Genomic DNA, 15,204 nt, shown 5'->3' with positions numbered 1-15,204 from the left:
GAATACAGTCTCATAAGAGAGTAGCAGATACAAAAATAAAACCATGATAAAGATTCATACCTGGAACCATATCCTAGGCTAGATATAGAAAGTCAGAAATGGTACTAATCTGCTATAGTACTGCTCATAACTACAGAGGTAATGGGTAAGGTATATAAACATTTTCAATTAATAAACCAAGGTTTAACCACCTACAACGTGAGCATATCTCAACATAAGACAGCATATCAGTATAAGTGAACAACAGCAAGAAGCAACGGTAGCATAAACATACCACAGCAGCATAAGTAAGCAATAACAATATAAGTAAACAGCAGTAGCCAAAGCAGGCATAATAACAGCGTATGCACGGATGGTCACTCCGCCCACCTCTCTGCACCATGACCCCTGTATGGTCGAGAGGCCGGATCAATGACAACTGTACCACCCAAAGGCCGCCACTCCCGCGAGTGACCGGATGGACAGGTGCTGAGTAGCTAACTAGCTACACAGCGAAGGGGGTCCCTGCTGCTCGTACTCCAGCTACCACTCACATGAGTGGCCGAGTGCGGCACGATAGGACAAGCGACATCAACTCCAGCTACCACTCTCTCGAGTGGCCGAGGATGCGGCATGCATGCAATGACATGATGCGAACAATGCAACAGTCATCATATATATATAAGCAGAAACGGGTATGCTACATGAAGCCAGCATGCTCAATATCGTACATAAATAAGCAACAGTCAAAGCATACAAACATGGTATCTAGTATCTGCTACTTATGATGGACAACAACAAGAGACTGTATAGATATGGAAATGAATATCTCAAAGATCACATGGAAGTATCAAGCGCAGGAAAAATACGAGTGGAGTCAAGGTAAAACAGTCTTTATCCAAAATAGTTCATGCACCAAGGTCAAAGTACTAAAAGAAAACAAAGCAAGAAGTACCCGCCTTAAATGTAGATTGTATCAGAATAAATCCCTCATTGTGATGTCGTCTCGAATCACAAACCTGCAATCCCGTAATGTGCAGCTTAGTTAATCAGACTTACAATATTTAGCTAAACCCCAAGATCCAACCAAAAGGGAAAACCCAAGTCTAAACGATCCCTAATTATCCTAATTATGATTAACTTCAATTAATCTAATTCAGGGATCAAATTAGGATTAACCTCATTTAATCCTTCTTATTGACTAGATTAGGTTCATTCATTAATTAACCCTAATCATCTCATGACCTAATTAGATTAGCTTATCCCTAACATTCCACACCCAATTTGGATTTACCTTCAAGCGGGAATCAAGGAAATATGTACCCAAATCCAATTGCACCGTCGTCCATCCGTAACCGAAGAAGCTTGCTCCCGAAAATTGGTGGCCGGAACTAGGTAGAGTTGCTAGTCTCCAAATCAGGTACCCTTGATCAGCTACACCATAGCTGCCCCTCTCTGACGGTGGACCCCCGACAACACACATCCATCGGTGGCCAAGGGAAGAAGAAGATGGCGCGCAAGTGCCGGCAATGGAGAGACAACAGGGGCCGGCGGCGCTAGCTCGACGAAGAAGAAAGGAAAGATTCGGCGATGCGGCTGTGGGCAACGCAGATGAAGCTTCGGTGAGGCGTCGGCATCGGGGAGCGTCCGTGCGGAGATGGCCGAGGGAGGAAAAGGAAGCCGGCAGTCCGGCAGAGGAAAGGCTTCGGCGCAGAGAGGAGAGGAACGAGGGTGGAGAAGGGGTCGGCGATGAGGAGATGGCTAGGGCTCGGTGATGCTGCGGTGACGCGAGGAGGAAGTCGGCGCTGGGTGAGGGAGGAAGAGAAGGGAAACGGCGTGCTAGGGCATGCGGGAGAAAAAAACAAATATAGGAATAGAAGAAAAAAAAATAAAAGAAAATAAACTTTTCCTCGTTTAAATAAGATAGTTTAAACAGACTTTTTCCTAGTCCCATATTTATCTCCTTAACCTACATCATACGAGCTCCAATTAAATCTTAAAAAATTTATGAAAAATCCAATAAGATTATTTGTCAAATAACCTTATTATTTAATTATTATTTTGTTCGGTATTTTATAGGTGATGCAAGCAGAAGTGCAGCTATGATTAATATTGGCTTTAAGAAAGCATTTAACAAGGTGAATTGGTTCAATCACAGCAATGTTGTTAAGCTAAATGGTCTTCCTCTAAGTTGGATTAGATAGATGGAGTTATTTCTTACATCAGACAACAATTATCTACTAACAAATGGAGTTGTAGGCTGAACTTTCAAGAATAGTAGAGGACTTGGGCAATGAAGCCGTCCCTTCTTTTTTTTTATTATCATTGTCGAAGTCATAGCAAACTAATTCAGACCATTCAGCTAGTACAATATGCATATGCAAACACGATTCTGTTTGGGAAAGCTAAGGACAAGGAGCTAGCAAATACCAAAAATATTATAGTTTACTTTTTGTTGGCGCTTGTAAGGAATGAATGTACATGTTGCCATTTTTAGTTTAGTGGTTCAACTTGGCTTTGGGTTCTCTAGCTGCAAAGGAATGAAATAAAAAAATAAGCTCTATAGAAAATTTTAATCGATCATCAAAATTTGAGAAGAATGAAATATGCGGTGAAGAGTTTGATTTTTTACATTCTCATTAATTATCTGACACAATGTCACCCATGCCTATCTTAATAAAAGACAGATTTACGAAGACTGACTCTGCAGATATAATAAAAGACATGCATGCAATGAATGCTCAAGATCAAAATTTATATTTTCAAGAACAATTTTTTAAGGGCATCTCCAATAGTTAAATTTCTTCATAATTTTTTTTTTAATTTTCAATATGCCACATCAATGCCACATCAAAAATAGAAAACCTACTATTCTCTCCACAATCAAAAAACCTCCATATAACTTTTTTGTGGGTCCTACATTACAAATCATACATTTTTATTTTTATTTTTTCATTTAATATCTCTATATAATTTTTACTTAATATTTTATTTAATTCTCATCTTTAAATTAATTTATTTGTAAGTTTTAATTAATAAATTAATAAACTTATGATTTTTAATTTAATTTAATTTATAATTTTTATTTAATATTTAATTAACTTATGAATTTTAATTTAATTATAGTCATTTGTATTTTTTTAACTTATCAAATATATTTATTTTCAAAAGAAAAGTGTATAATTTAACTATTAAATAAAATATTTAATGGTTTTAAAAAAAATCAAACATGCAATATTAATTTTTCAATGATTAATAGCTCCATCTTCAAGAGAAAAAAGCAGGTTTGAAATATCAAACCTGCTCTTAAAATAAAAACCTCAAAGCTTATGTCTCCACTCATTAGAGCTTTTTTGTTGAACTTTTTCAACTCTACAAACCTATTAAAAAAGCTGCATTGGAGATGCTCTAAGTCTTAACCTGGAAATCATGCTGTTGGAATTCAAAACTTACACTAGCTCTTGAGTGTTGGTTGGGAATGAATCATCTATTTTTTTATACTTTTGTTCTCTATTTGCTTTCTTAAAAGGTAATTTATTTTAGATAATATTAAATGATCATAATAGGATCAACTAATATATATATATATATATATGAACATTTTAATAATATCATATAAATATATTAATTATATGTATATATGCATGTATTATAATCAGAAGATAAAGATTTATGATCAATAAGATTTAATCATTTGTTTTTTCTGTCTAGTATGCTTGATAAAGAGATTAAAAATTCTTAAATATTTAATATTTTTAAAATATCTTGATTACCATAAATATCTCTTTACTAACTAGCAAATAATTGAAAATATAATTAAAAAAAGATAAAATAAAATATTTTCATTTAGATGGTGGTATTTTAACGGTTAAATAGATTTTTTTTTACGCTTTTATTTGCGTTATTTTATTTTTCTTTGACATTTTTATTTGCGTTATTTTATTTATTATTTATTTGCGTGGTAGATTGACGGTGGCCTTCTCTTTTTATCCATGATTAACGGGCCGTAGCTACTTGGAGGCCCATATAAGCGCGATGAATAAAATGAGACCCAAGCGAAGTCACCAAGAAACGAACGGATTTTTTTCGAAGAGCGAGGGAAGGGAAGGGAAAGGGACGGGCGCCATTACTTCCGACTGCCTCGTCTAGTGGTCGTAAGGCTGCAGGTCGCTGCGACTAGAACAATTCTCCGTCGTCGTCGTCGTCGATGGAGCGCGTTGTGGCGGCTAACGAGGTCGCCTTCAGCTTAGGGTTTACTGGACACAGCGGTCATCTCCATCTCGAGCCACTCCATCCCGTTGTCCGGCCGAACTCCTTGACTTCTCTCCCTGATTTCATTCTCGTAAGTACTCCTCGTTCCATTTCCCTTTTTAATTGTTGCTAACAGGTTTATCTTTGTTCCTTTGCTTTCCTATTCTTTGTCTACTATCTTCATTTGAGAAATGTTCGTGTTACCACTGAAAAATAAAATTTCATACATATATATCCTTAGATTTTAACACACACAAAAAAAGATAAGCATCTTGATGATAAATTGTATTCTTGGTCGAAATTAAACTCAATTCAAGTCGTTCAAATCGTGATAAAATATTACAGCAACATTTTTCTCCTGGTAATTTATTCAATAAAACTGTAAATGCTGTATTCTTTTGTTGTAGCCACCTGCATTTCCTCAAGAAACGCATGAAAGAATGAGGGAGAGTATAGAGGAAAATTACTTTCATCCAGAGGTCGACCTTGATGAGTTCTCTGTGCAAAACTCTGGGAGGTGGTGGCATTATGATTGGTTTGACAGGGCTAAAATCCAGTTGGAGCCTTCAGAACCCCGTTTCATTGTTGCTCCTATGTGGGAGTTGCCATTCAGGCGATCCAAGAATTCAGTAATATGGAATCCACATTCAGTGGAGGTATCATTGAGATTCTTCTCTATGTCTCCCTAAACATTGCACTTATATCAAAACAATAGCAAGAAACAAGTTCTTATTTTATTCTTTGATTTGAATTAAACTTTCTTGTTCTTATTCCAGGTAGACATTACATTGCTGATGGAAGGTGCTCAAGAGTTGGGATCAATGCCTCGAATGCCTGGGCCACCAAAGGAATTTGTAAGAGGAAGCACCAACAACCGCCCATTCCGACCAGGAGGACTTGAAGGTTCTCAAGCTTTACAAAGAAGCCTTCCCGAGGGAGCACATAGTGGTGATTGGGTGCATGAAGTTATCCATGGTGGTCATGCTCAAAATGTCCCCCCTAGCTCTAAAAATGGACTTGATCTAGGTAGCCTTAAGGTACTAGTTAGTAAGTAGTTACTAATTGTTCAACATTATCTCAACTACTGTTCACTCATGTGATGCTTTCTTTCTTTTTTCTTTTTTTTTTTGAAGGAATATACCTGCCAATGGACCTATACCAGCCAACAGATATTTCCAGAGAAGGATTCTATTGATGAGGGAATGGTAAATTGATGCCCAATATTCTTTTTTATCAATAGGAAATATGGTGAAAATTTGAATTTGCTGTAAAAAATCCTTATTAATAATCCATGACTCTCAAATAATTTGAGGAAGAATTCATCTACTTGTAGTTGCTTATGATACTATCTGGGTAAAATATTTCTCACACCCATAGATTTTTCTTTGATGCAGGAGCATCTTTGATTTAAATTTTTTTCACGTTTTCCTTTAGTAGTTGTTCCTTAGTTTAATTACATTTACTGCCAGTGTCATGTGACTGATGAGTGGGCCATTTATGTATAGGAGCTACAAAATCAAGAGGAAAGAGAGGAGCCTATTCTATTATACCATGTCTAGTACTTTGTTTTGGAATGAGCAAATCGGTTTCAAGCGTTGAAGTTCAGTTCTTTGTTCTTTCTCCTGTTCCCTTATTGGCATCTAGGCTAGTTAGGACTAGATCAAGTGAAGGAGGAATGTATTTAGGTTGACATTAAAACATTAATTGAACTCTATATCTTATAGGCATTTAAGGTTTAGTGTAATCATATTTTGGAGTAGAAGAAGAAAATTACATTGGGAAAATCACTATTACTTACCCTATAAAGAGATTGTCTTCTTGTTGCCTCCTAGCCACATCACATAAATGAGTAGCTTAATGGTGTTGATCCTCTGTGGACCCTACATTTGCTAAATTGCTCTTTCATTTTGGGTTTTGCTCCATGATTTATTTTAGTGGAGGATCCATTGGCTATTGGTGTTGCCATCATTACTTTTAAATAAAGGACTATTTTGAGAAAAAATCGCGCAATCGAAATTTGTTTGAGTTATTTGGAAATAACCATTTGTGTTTAGTTGTTAATTTTGCTATCCTAAGATAAATTAATTTGAGAAAACAACATGGAAAATTAGGAGGAAAGAGAGAACAGAGGATGGGAGCATAGAACATGAGAATTCTATGTAGATTAAAACAAGTAGACAAATAAAAAATGGAATGGAAGAAAAATAAAAAGAAGAGAACAATTGAAGAAATTTCATATGATTCTGGTGAATATTATATTCTAATAAATATGACACACTATGTCAATTTCATGTTTCGGTACCTAATATGCTATTTTCTACTTTTCTTATCCACTTTCTTTTTTAATTATTGATTTTAAGCATTTGCTCAAGATAACTATGTTTTTATCTTGTTTAATATGCAAATTTCTACTTTTCTTATTCAACCTTTTGTTTCCTATTGACTTATAAAAAAATAGAATAAGAGAAACATAGAAAGAAGAGAACAATCAAAGAAATTTTATATGATTCTAATGAATATTATATTCCAATAAATACAAAACAATATGTAAACTTAATTTTATACCTAATTTGCTATTTTCTATTTTGCTTATCCAATGTTTTGTTTACTATTGATTTTAAATGTTTGCTCAAGATAACTATGTTTTTATTTGTATAATATGCAAATTTCTACTTTTCTTATTCAACCTTTTGTTTACAATTTACTTCCAACATTTGCTCTATTCTTTTAATCTTCTTGTTCTTACGGAATGTGTTAATGGTATGACCCTACTTGAAACTGTATCAATTCTAAAGGCCTGGACAAGTGTCTCCTTGAGTGTTAAGCAGACAATCTGGATGCGTGAATTATCTACTACATTTTATTTTTCTTGTTTTCGTAAATTATGGTAATTGTAATGTATAGGTTTCATTTCACATCAAACATTTTATGTTACTGATGCTCTCATGTCATTCCCTTGGCTAATCTTCATCTATTTATTACGCTAATTATGCAAGTTTTAGTTAAGTCAATATGACTTATGTTTACCTGAACCAAAGAAATTTATGTGATTGATGCCTCATTTGATATCCAGTGCGCTCATATTATGTTGGGAGTTCCTACCAAAATCCTAATTAGCTTTAAGTGCACAGGCTATTCTTTGGATTTTATTTGTTTACTTTAATTATTACTTCCTCCTTTGTAATTTTGAACCTTTCTATATGGAATCTAGTAATGTCTTTTGTTCATTTTGCTGGCTCTTATCTTTTACAGAATAAACACTCAGTGCAGTTCAATTATTTGTTTAAAAAGGCTTGGGAAGAAGATATCATTGAAGGATCAAGTGGTGATGGTGAGATTATGCCCTTTCTAGTGAGTAAACGTGGAGTTTGTAGTATTGTGTTTATGCAGGGAGATTCTTTTGTTTCACAACAAGATTGCAATATGTTAATTGCAACTTTTGTTTCTAAATTGTCACATAAGGTCTTAATGCTTTTTGGATTCAATTTGAAAATGTGATAATCTTAAAGAGATGCCTGAAGAACTGCTATATTGAGAGTTTTCCTAACAATTAACAGGAATTGAATAAGCATTAACAATGCATACTTTTGTTGGACTAATTTTCCTCCACCTTATTCTTAATCATTTTAATACCTAAACATTGATGAAGCATCGCCAATAATTAGCACAAGTTTTGCCTTTCCTCATGGAATAGTTATCTACACAGCCTAGTTTTGATTGACTGCACTGTACATCTTCTTGTTAGTTTACTTCTTATTGTTCAGATACTGACAGATGTAATAATTGAAGGGGTTCAAGAAAGAAAGATATTCTTTTTTTTTTCTTTTTCATTTTCATGAAGAAAGATTCTTTGTCTGACTTAAAGCATCATACAAGATGGTTCCTATGTAAAACTTTAATTTTAATGTATCTACTTGCTCCATATTATCCAGGTTTTAACCAAGATGAAATTGAAAATGAAGATGCAAAAGTTGATGATATTCCTGAAACTTTAGAAAATACGATATTGAGTGAATCAAGTGATGCAGAAGCTGAATTAGGTGGACAAAGTGCCAAGGCTAAGAATCATGACAAGGAGGTATGAAATATGTCATTTGTTCTAATTATGGGCCATTTGACATCATGAAAATTAGGGACTAAGTTTCTTATTTTTGTGCAAAAACAAGCTTATATAAGATTTATGGATAAATAATTGGGAAAAAAATTACAACTGGAGAAAATTAGAAACTAGGTATCTTATTATTGTGTAAGGACAAGGTTACATTGTTACAACTGATGTATTGATAGCCATTATGGAAATTAATGGGCAAAAAACATAACAATGCCTCTTTTGTACATTACGGGCTCATTAGTGGAGTAGTGCACCAATAATGTAGCAGACCATTTCCCACTCTGCATGTCAACTTTGGTTGGAAAAGGAAGTGATTTTTTTTGCCTGGTTGAACCTCTCACACTGAGAATGAATTAGGGAAGAACCAATAGATCAAAAAGACAAGACTATTAGCTTGGGTTCCCTAGCCAAAGGTTCATTTATAATTGACGATAAAGAAAAAGGGCAAATAACTCCAACCATTTGGAGAGTAATATAGTGAATTAGGTTAAAATTCCTTAGCTTAGTTTATTAAATTTCTTTGATTCGAAAGCCTTGTAATAAAAGATATCTTACTTGCCCTTCTTTTATCTTGTTTCTGGATACTGAGATGAACTATTCATATGGCCCCTCAACATTTGACTATTCATATGCAAGGTATATCGAACTATTACCTGATTGTAAGAAAGAAAATAGGGCTATGTGGATAACCAGTGCATGAATATAGAAATGTAAAGCATTAGGTTGGTAAATAGTGAACATTCCAGATGTGAAAGAGCTAGTTCTGCAAACATCCTTATTAATCTAAAGAAGTATCACATTCCCCTAAAGAAGCAGCAGAATTCCTAAGTGCATCTCTACTTCTAGTCCTAAGGCTTCATTATCTAGTTGAGCTTACATCAATGTTCGATGGCTGGGGCAGGTAATTTTGAAGTAGGCAAAGTAAAACAGCATTCGAGTAAGTAAAACAGATGCATTACCACCCCTTTCCTTATCAGGATTTGTACCAACTTTTGTAATAGTTCTTATTTGCACCATTTATTGCCCTTCCCTTCCATGGCTATCCAACGGAGCTAATTGAAGAAGAAAACTTTATACAATGATGCAAATGTGGAAAGATCAAGAGGTACAACAGGGGGGATTGAGTCTTAGGGAAATGTTCCATGTCAATACATTCCCTTGAAGCGGCTTAGCGCGACTACATCGTTTCAGGAATGAGTGAATGGAGTGAATGCTTCCACATATTGAATGAATGAACGAAGCCAGGGAAAATGTTCTATAATACATGGTGTTCTCATTTAAAATATTCTAGTTCATCGAGTTATATAGCAAGATAAGATTTCGTATTAGTTTATCTATCATAAAAAACTTTCTTGAATTTTAGCCATGATTAAAGCTGATTGGCATCACACTAATAACTCAACAAGGGAGGGAAGCCAACTGCTACCACAATGGCCACCCAACTGTCACCACCATTATACATAGTGTCATGCACCTACTTGCTTACTGGGCTGAAATGAGAGCTTATGTCAGACTGGGACAATGATATTCCCTCTCAGTTCATCTCCCTCTCAGTTCATCATTCATTTTATTCACATTACATAAGATATTAAATGATGAAGAATCTTCATATAATGAGAGGAAGAGAAAAGGAACAGATTATGAAAAAGAACTGAATGATCGGACTGGACAATCTTCATATGAAAGAGCTGGTGCTCGGGGTCTAAGAGACCTCTGTCTAAGAGACCTCTCTCTAGACAACAAACTTCTATCCGCTGGTGCAGGTGGTGGGCAGAGGAGTGAATGGAATATAACCCCTTTCCTGCTGGTTTAATTTTTTTACTTCCAAAGTCCTCTGTTGCTGGTGTAAAGGGTTTATAGTGGACTACATAAGGAATGAACAACAAGAGCTGCAACAAATTCAAGAGACTCAGACTCATATTGAACTTTCATTGGATAAAGAACCAAAGATGCAACAATAATTCTGAGACAGGAGCTGCAGGATGGAATCCTTAATATGCAACAGAAAAGGGATATTCTTTTCCCTCATTAACCATCGATTCAGTAGCTGTACTCAGGAATTGTAAATTATACTCAGTCAGAAACTAAGTTGGTTCAACTCTTGAAGTTCATTCCATAATTTATACTTAATTTGCCCTCACTAGCTTTGTTGTGGGTGAAAGGAGAGTCCTGACTTTAAGACCCTAACACTCCTATGAAACATAAGTTGCTGTTGTTCTAGGTGTAAGTACGAAACAGTCTAACAGGGGATTCAAGAAAGAGAACAGTTCGTGCCTGAGAGGGAAAAGAGGCTACCCTCTGATTAAAACTAATATGCCTAAAGCTTCTCTTGACTCCTATTTTCTGATAGCAGTTCATAGTCAAAGACAGGTTAGGAAGGTACCCCAGAAATGGAAGTTCAGGTAACGAGTCTGAGTTTGATCCGGTTTGGGAGTTGATTCAGTCCCACTTGCTTTATGTACTTTTGTTTCCTTGGACTCATGACATATATAATATTGCTTTCTTGGCACTACACTTATTATAGGAATAGAGTACCACCCATGCGAGGGAAAGATAGGAATGAAAGAAGAAATTCTTTGAAAAAGGGTACAACTTGACCCTAAGGAGAGAAAAGAAGGGAGCTTTACTTTGAGGCTTAGGTAGAAACCCATTACACCAAAAAGCTAGTGTCCTTATTCTCTCGTTCACAAAAGGATACTTTATTGGAGTTGCTTGGCGAAAGACTAAGGGTGTTTTATCAAGATAAGAAACATGAAAAACCTTTTGCCTAACTTCTTAGAAATTAAGGGTTCTTGGTTTGAGTTAAGGAACACTTTCATTATGCGGAGGTCTTGACTAGCAGGAGAGGAAAGAATTCATTATTATCCTTATTCTCTTTAAAAGGGTGAAGATCATTTGATTCTTTTTAAAATATGAACTGGCAGGTGCCCTCTTTAACTGGATTCACTGCACTGCAGTTGTTGCTTCAATAGTTGTTTGTCCATCTTAATGAGGTTATGATGAAGAGAGAGTTCCATTAGAGCTCATGGTGAAAGGCTCCACTCCCAAGTCTTCAGTTTCTGGTTCTGAATCTCCAATAATGTAGATCTTTTGTTGCTTCTGCTGTTTGATCAATAGGTTTCTGAGGTCGAAGAATTTTGTGAATGGACATGCCATGAACTCTAATCCTGTTGATTAGATGCTAGGTGAATCAATGACTCTTTTAGCTGTTGGCAACACTTCATAAATCACTTGAACTTGAGGAAACCTCCTAAAGAGCTGCAGAAAGATAAACTGCTAAGGATTCATACAAGAATCTGAAGTCATCCCTATAACTCACTTTAGGAGAAGAAAAAGGTTCTCTTGCTTCCTCTCCTGAGCCTTAGTTAGTAGCTGTTTTGGATGGTCTTTTGAACCTTGAATTTCTGTTGTTGTTTCTGGTGTTATAGTTGAATCTGGTGATTAATTTGAGGCCCCAAACCCAACATTGAGTTTTTTATCTAGGCTTTCCTTGGTTATTGGGTATTTCTATACTTGTAGCTTCGCTCTCGCGTCTCAGTTGTCTTAGGATGGTTTGGGAAAGATCCATGATATCAATAAGCTAGTTCCTTACAACTAGTTGTAAGAGGCCTCCCACCAAGAGTTTCTTATAAGTTGTTTGGATTGCAACACTATAACAAAAGAAGGTTTGAACTTATTCAACCAAGTCGGAAAACACTCCTTCTCCAACTCTTGTTGTGAAGAGTCCATCTTTTGATTTTGAGTTAGAGGTAGGTTCTTGAGTCATTGACTCCATTTTTCTATCCTTTAATGGGAGTGAAATCTGTGCCAAAGGAGGGATTCTAATTGGTGCACAAAAGGGTTCTTTAGATTAGAATGAGTTAACAGATGGAATTCTACCATATTTAGGAACCTTTCATAGGTGTTGCTTTCAATAGTTGTTCTCGGGACTAAGACTTATTCAAAGAGATTAGTTGAATGTAGCAACATCAATAAGAAAATAATACCTTTCTAATATTGCAACCTAGTCTCAGTTCATTAAAAGAGAGAGATAGATAGAAAAGATGGAAGTCAAATGTAACTTTGACTTTCGACTTATATTATGTTGTTTAACCAATAGGATTTGACCTAAATGCTCCAGAGAGAGGGAATGGATTTAGAGGTGATATGCCAAGACAATTGCTTGGTTTCATAGAGTCTCGTGCCCTTTTGAGATATGATGAGTTTTAACTTCTTATGCTACTAATCTTTCGCCTCTTGTTTAAGAAAGAGTGACTTGGTGTTATACATTTCAGTTGTAGTTGCGGTTAGGCATGCTTAGGGAAAGAGCAATTGTCAAAGTCCCTCCTCTCATTGTTAGAGTCTGAGTTCCTCTCTTTAACAATCTTCAGGGTTAATGGAGGAGCTGGAGTTGATTGATGAGCCTATACAAATGAGCATGGTTAGAAATATCTAGCTGTGCTAGTTGGCACAGGCACTTGACAATCGTCCAAGAATATATTTGAGCGTGGGCTCAGAGCCGCAAGGCGGCAGTGACCTCACAGAGGCCTCTGTGAGGTTGTAAGGCCATTGCAATTCGCTACAAGGCCAGGAGGCAATTTGTTTCCCTTATTTCAGATTAATTCTTTTTCCTCTCTTTCTTTTTAAATAAGGGTTCCATAAATAAGATATGGATGGTTAAAAAAATTTAAATATAATATAAAATCTAACTTTATAAAATATATAACTATAAATAAATTAAATTATTATATATCTAAATTTAATTTAATTTTGAATTGATCAAAAATAAACTCAAATTAAATCTAATCCAAACCTACTTATCCTAAATTGACTTTTTACTCAATAATAAACATCTATGGCAATTAAATATTTTAAAATTAATATATTTTAAATGGGAAGGCTCGGCATAACGGTAAAGTTGCTATCGTGTGATATGGTGACCAGGAGTTTAAGTTATGGAAACAATCTCTTGCAATGCTGGGTAAGGCTGCATAAAATAGACCCTTCCTCAAACCTTACATTGACGGGATTCATGCATAGGACTGTCTTTTTATATTTTATATATTAAAAAATACCTAAATCATATTGACATGACACAATACACAAGTTGTATCATTTTGATCATAAATCAAAATTCTAGCATGTCTCAAAATTTTAAACCTTGCAAATGAGTATGGGTTAAATAAACAATAGCAACCATCCAAATTGAGAAATAATTTGAGCTGTCTTTGACCTAATTTGAGCCAATTTTGTGCCTTTCTCTGCTTATTGATCCAATTTCTTTTTTGTAAAACATGTGCCCTCAATTTGAGTTGGGACTCTCAAATCATATCCTTTGGTTCCGATACTAAATATGATTGTCCCAAGACAGTTCCCTTCTTAATTGCACTTGTTTCGATAACTGACAAAAGAAAAATAGGGTACAAGTCAAACAACGTGAGCAACTAGGTAGGCACAACTAACTCAAACAAGTCTGACACCACTAACAAGATGGGGAATCTTTACCCTATGTAGTAGTGGGTAGAGTTTCTTCTTTTCCCATTCTTATTGTTTATCCCGAATGACAATATAGAGGAAAGGAGGAAGATTGATACAGTGACTAGCCAAACATACTATATATATAGGGGCACTTCTGAGAGAAAGAGACCGATTCAAGTACATTAATATGATATTGATTAGCTGATACCCGTGAACGCCTTGTAGTAGATTTCACCCTTAAAGACCTTAAATGAAGCTTATGCGGATGCTTGGTTCAATCGGGTTCCTATCAAAGTTGTATTAGTCAAAGATACTTCTAAGAGCTCTTTTAAAGTTGAGTGGGCAGAACGAGCTGCCGAGGACTTGGTATGAAGATATATGTTGAAGCAGTTCTGGTTGGAAGCCTAGAACAAAGTACTCTTTCTTAAGGACAATCTAATTTTAATTAACAATATCTTTATCTACTTATTTTATACACTGGGCATTTTGCTCATAAGAGCATATCTATCTAATTGCCTCTCAAATTTCTTTTGAGGTTGAGAGGAACATTACTATTGTGGTTTCATATTGCTGGGAAGTGTCAGTCAGGTCTGAATTTCGCCTTGTTAAGTGACATCTTTGTCATATGTAGTTAGAGATGTAAGTGAATTTTTCTTTCGTAAGAGCCAATAAACATTTCAAATACCAGTTAAAATCTAAGTATGTTATTATTTTGTAAAATCAAAGCTTCAGCACATGTTTTATAGCCATTCTGATTAGTTAATTTTATCTGTAATTAAAAATTTTAGATTATTCTATGCCTTGTATTAGGTTCTGAATTCATAACAATTAAGCACAAAGTAATTTAAATTTTGGTCCACTTATAGTTGAATGCTGCCTTTTGTTTGATATAGGGCTGACCTCATTTTTTTTTGCAGTGACTATATGCTTGCAATATTCCTAACTTTTTTTTTTCAGGTGTGGGCTCTTCTTGGTGGGAATGATATAATTGTTGATCATTTCCATGAACTTGTTCCTGATATGGCTATTGACTTCCCTTTTGAGTTGGATAGCTTCCAGAAAGAGGTTAGAATTTGTTAATTCTTATCAATATTGCAGGGAAATGATAATTATAATCTTTCTCCTCAAAATGAAATATGCTCATTGTGCAACCAATCTATGATGGGAAATGCCAGACACACCATTGGGAAAAATACTGTTTTAACAATTTTCATTTTTTTTTTGAAATTAGAAAATTAAGATTCTTGAGGAATTGGGGAAAAACTTTTAATAATCTTTTATAAGAGCAATAGTGAAATGTTATTCTTTGATGAGGAATATGTGAAAACCTAAAAAAGAGTTACAGAGAGGAGAAAAAGAGATGTGATAACATTTTTGAAAATGAATTTGGTTTCTCATTTTACTTA

At 35.1% G+C, this 15,204-nt stretch overlaps 1 protein-coding gene across 2 annotated transcripts in view; it reads left to right on the top strand.

The window, feature by feature from the left end:
- The first annotated feature begins 4,039 nt into the window (after positions 1-4,039).
- Positions 4,040-15,204, top strand: part of LOC121992376 (DExH-box ATP-dependent RNA helicase DExH11-like) — a 73,232-nt gene continuing 62,067 nt past the window's right edge. For both annotated transcript variants that reach the window (XM_042546698.1, XM_042546699.1), the window contains exons 1-7: positions 4,040-4,321; positions 4,638-4,886; positions 5,007-5,267; positions 5,364-5,435; positions 7,483-7,561; positions 8,163-8,308; positions 14,756-14,863. In XM_042546698.1, coding sequence (XP_042402632.1) covers positions 4,187-4,321; positions 4,638-4,886; positions 5,007-5,267; positions 5,364-5,435; positions 7,483-7,561; positions 8,163-8,308; positions 14,756-14,863 — 1,050 coding nt within the window. In that variant the 5' untranslated portion in view covers positions 4,040-4,186. The remainder of the gene's footprint in view (positions 4,322-4,637; positions 4,887-5,006; positions 5,268-5,363; positions 5,436-7,482; positions 7,562-8,162; positions 8,309-14,755; positions 14,864-15,204) is intronic.

The sequence above is a fragment of the Zingiber officinale genome, chromosome 6B, assembly GCF_018446385.1.
Source record: "Zingiber officinale cultivar Zhangliang chromosome 6B, Zo_v1.1, whole genome shotgun sequence".
Taxonomy (NCBI): Eukaryota; Viridiplantae; Streptophyta; class Magnoliopsida; order Zingiberales; family Zingiberaceae; genus Zingiber; species Zingiber officinale.
The sequence above is the reverse complement of the archived record's forward strand: the minus strand, read 5'-3'. Positions and strand labels throughout refer to the sequence as shown.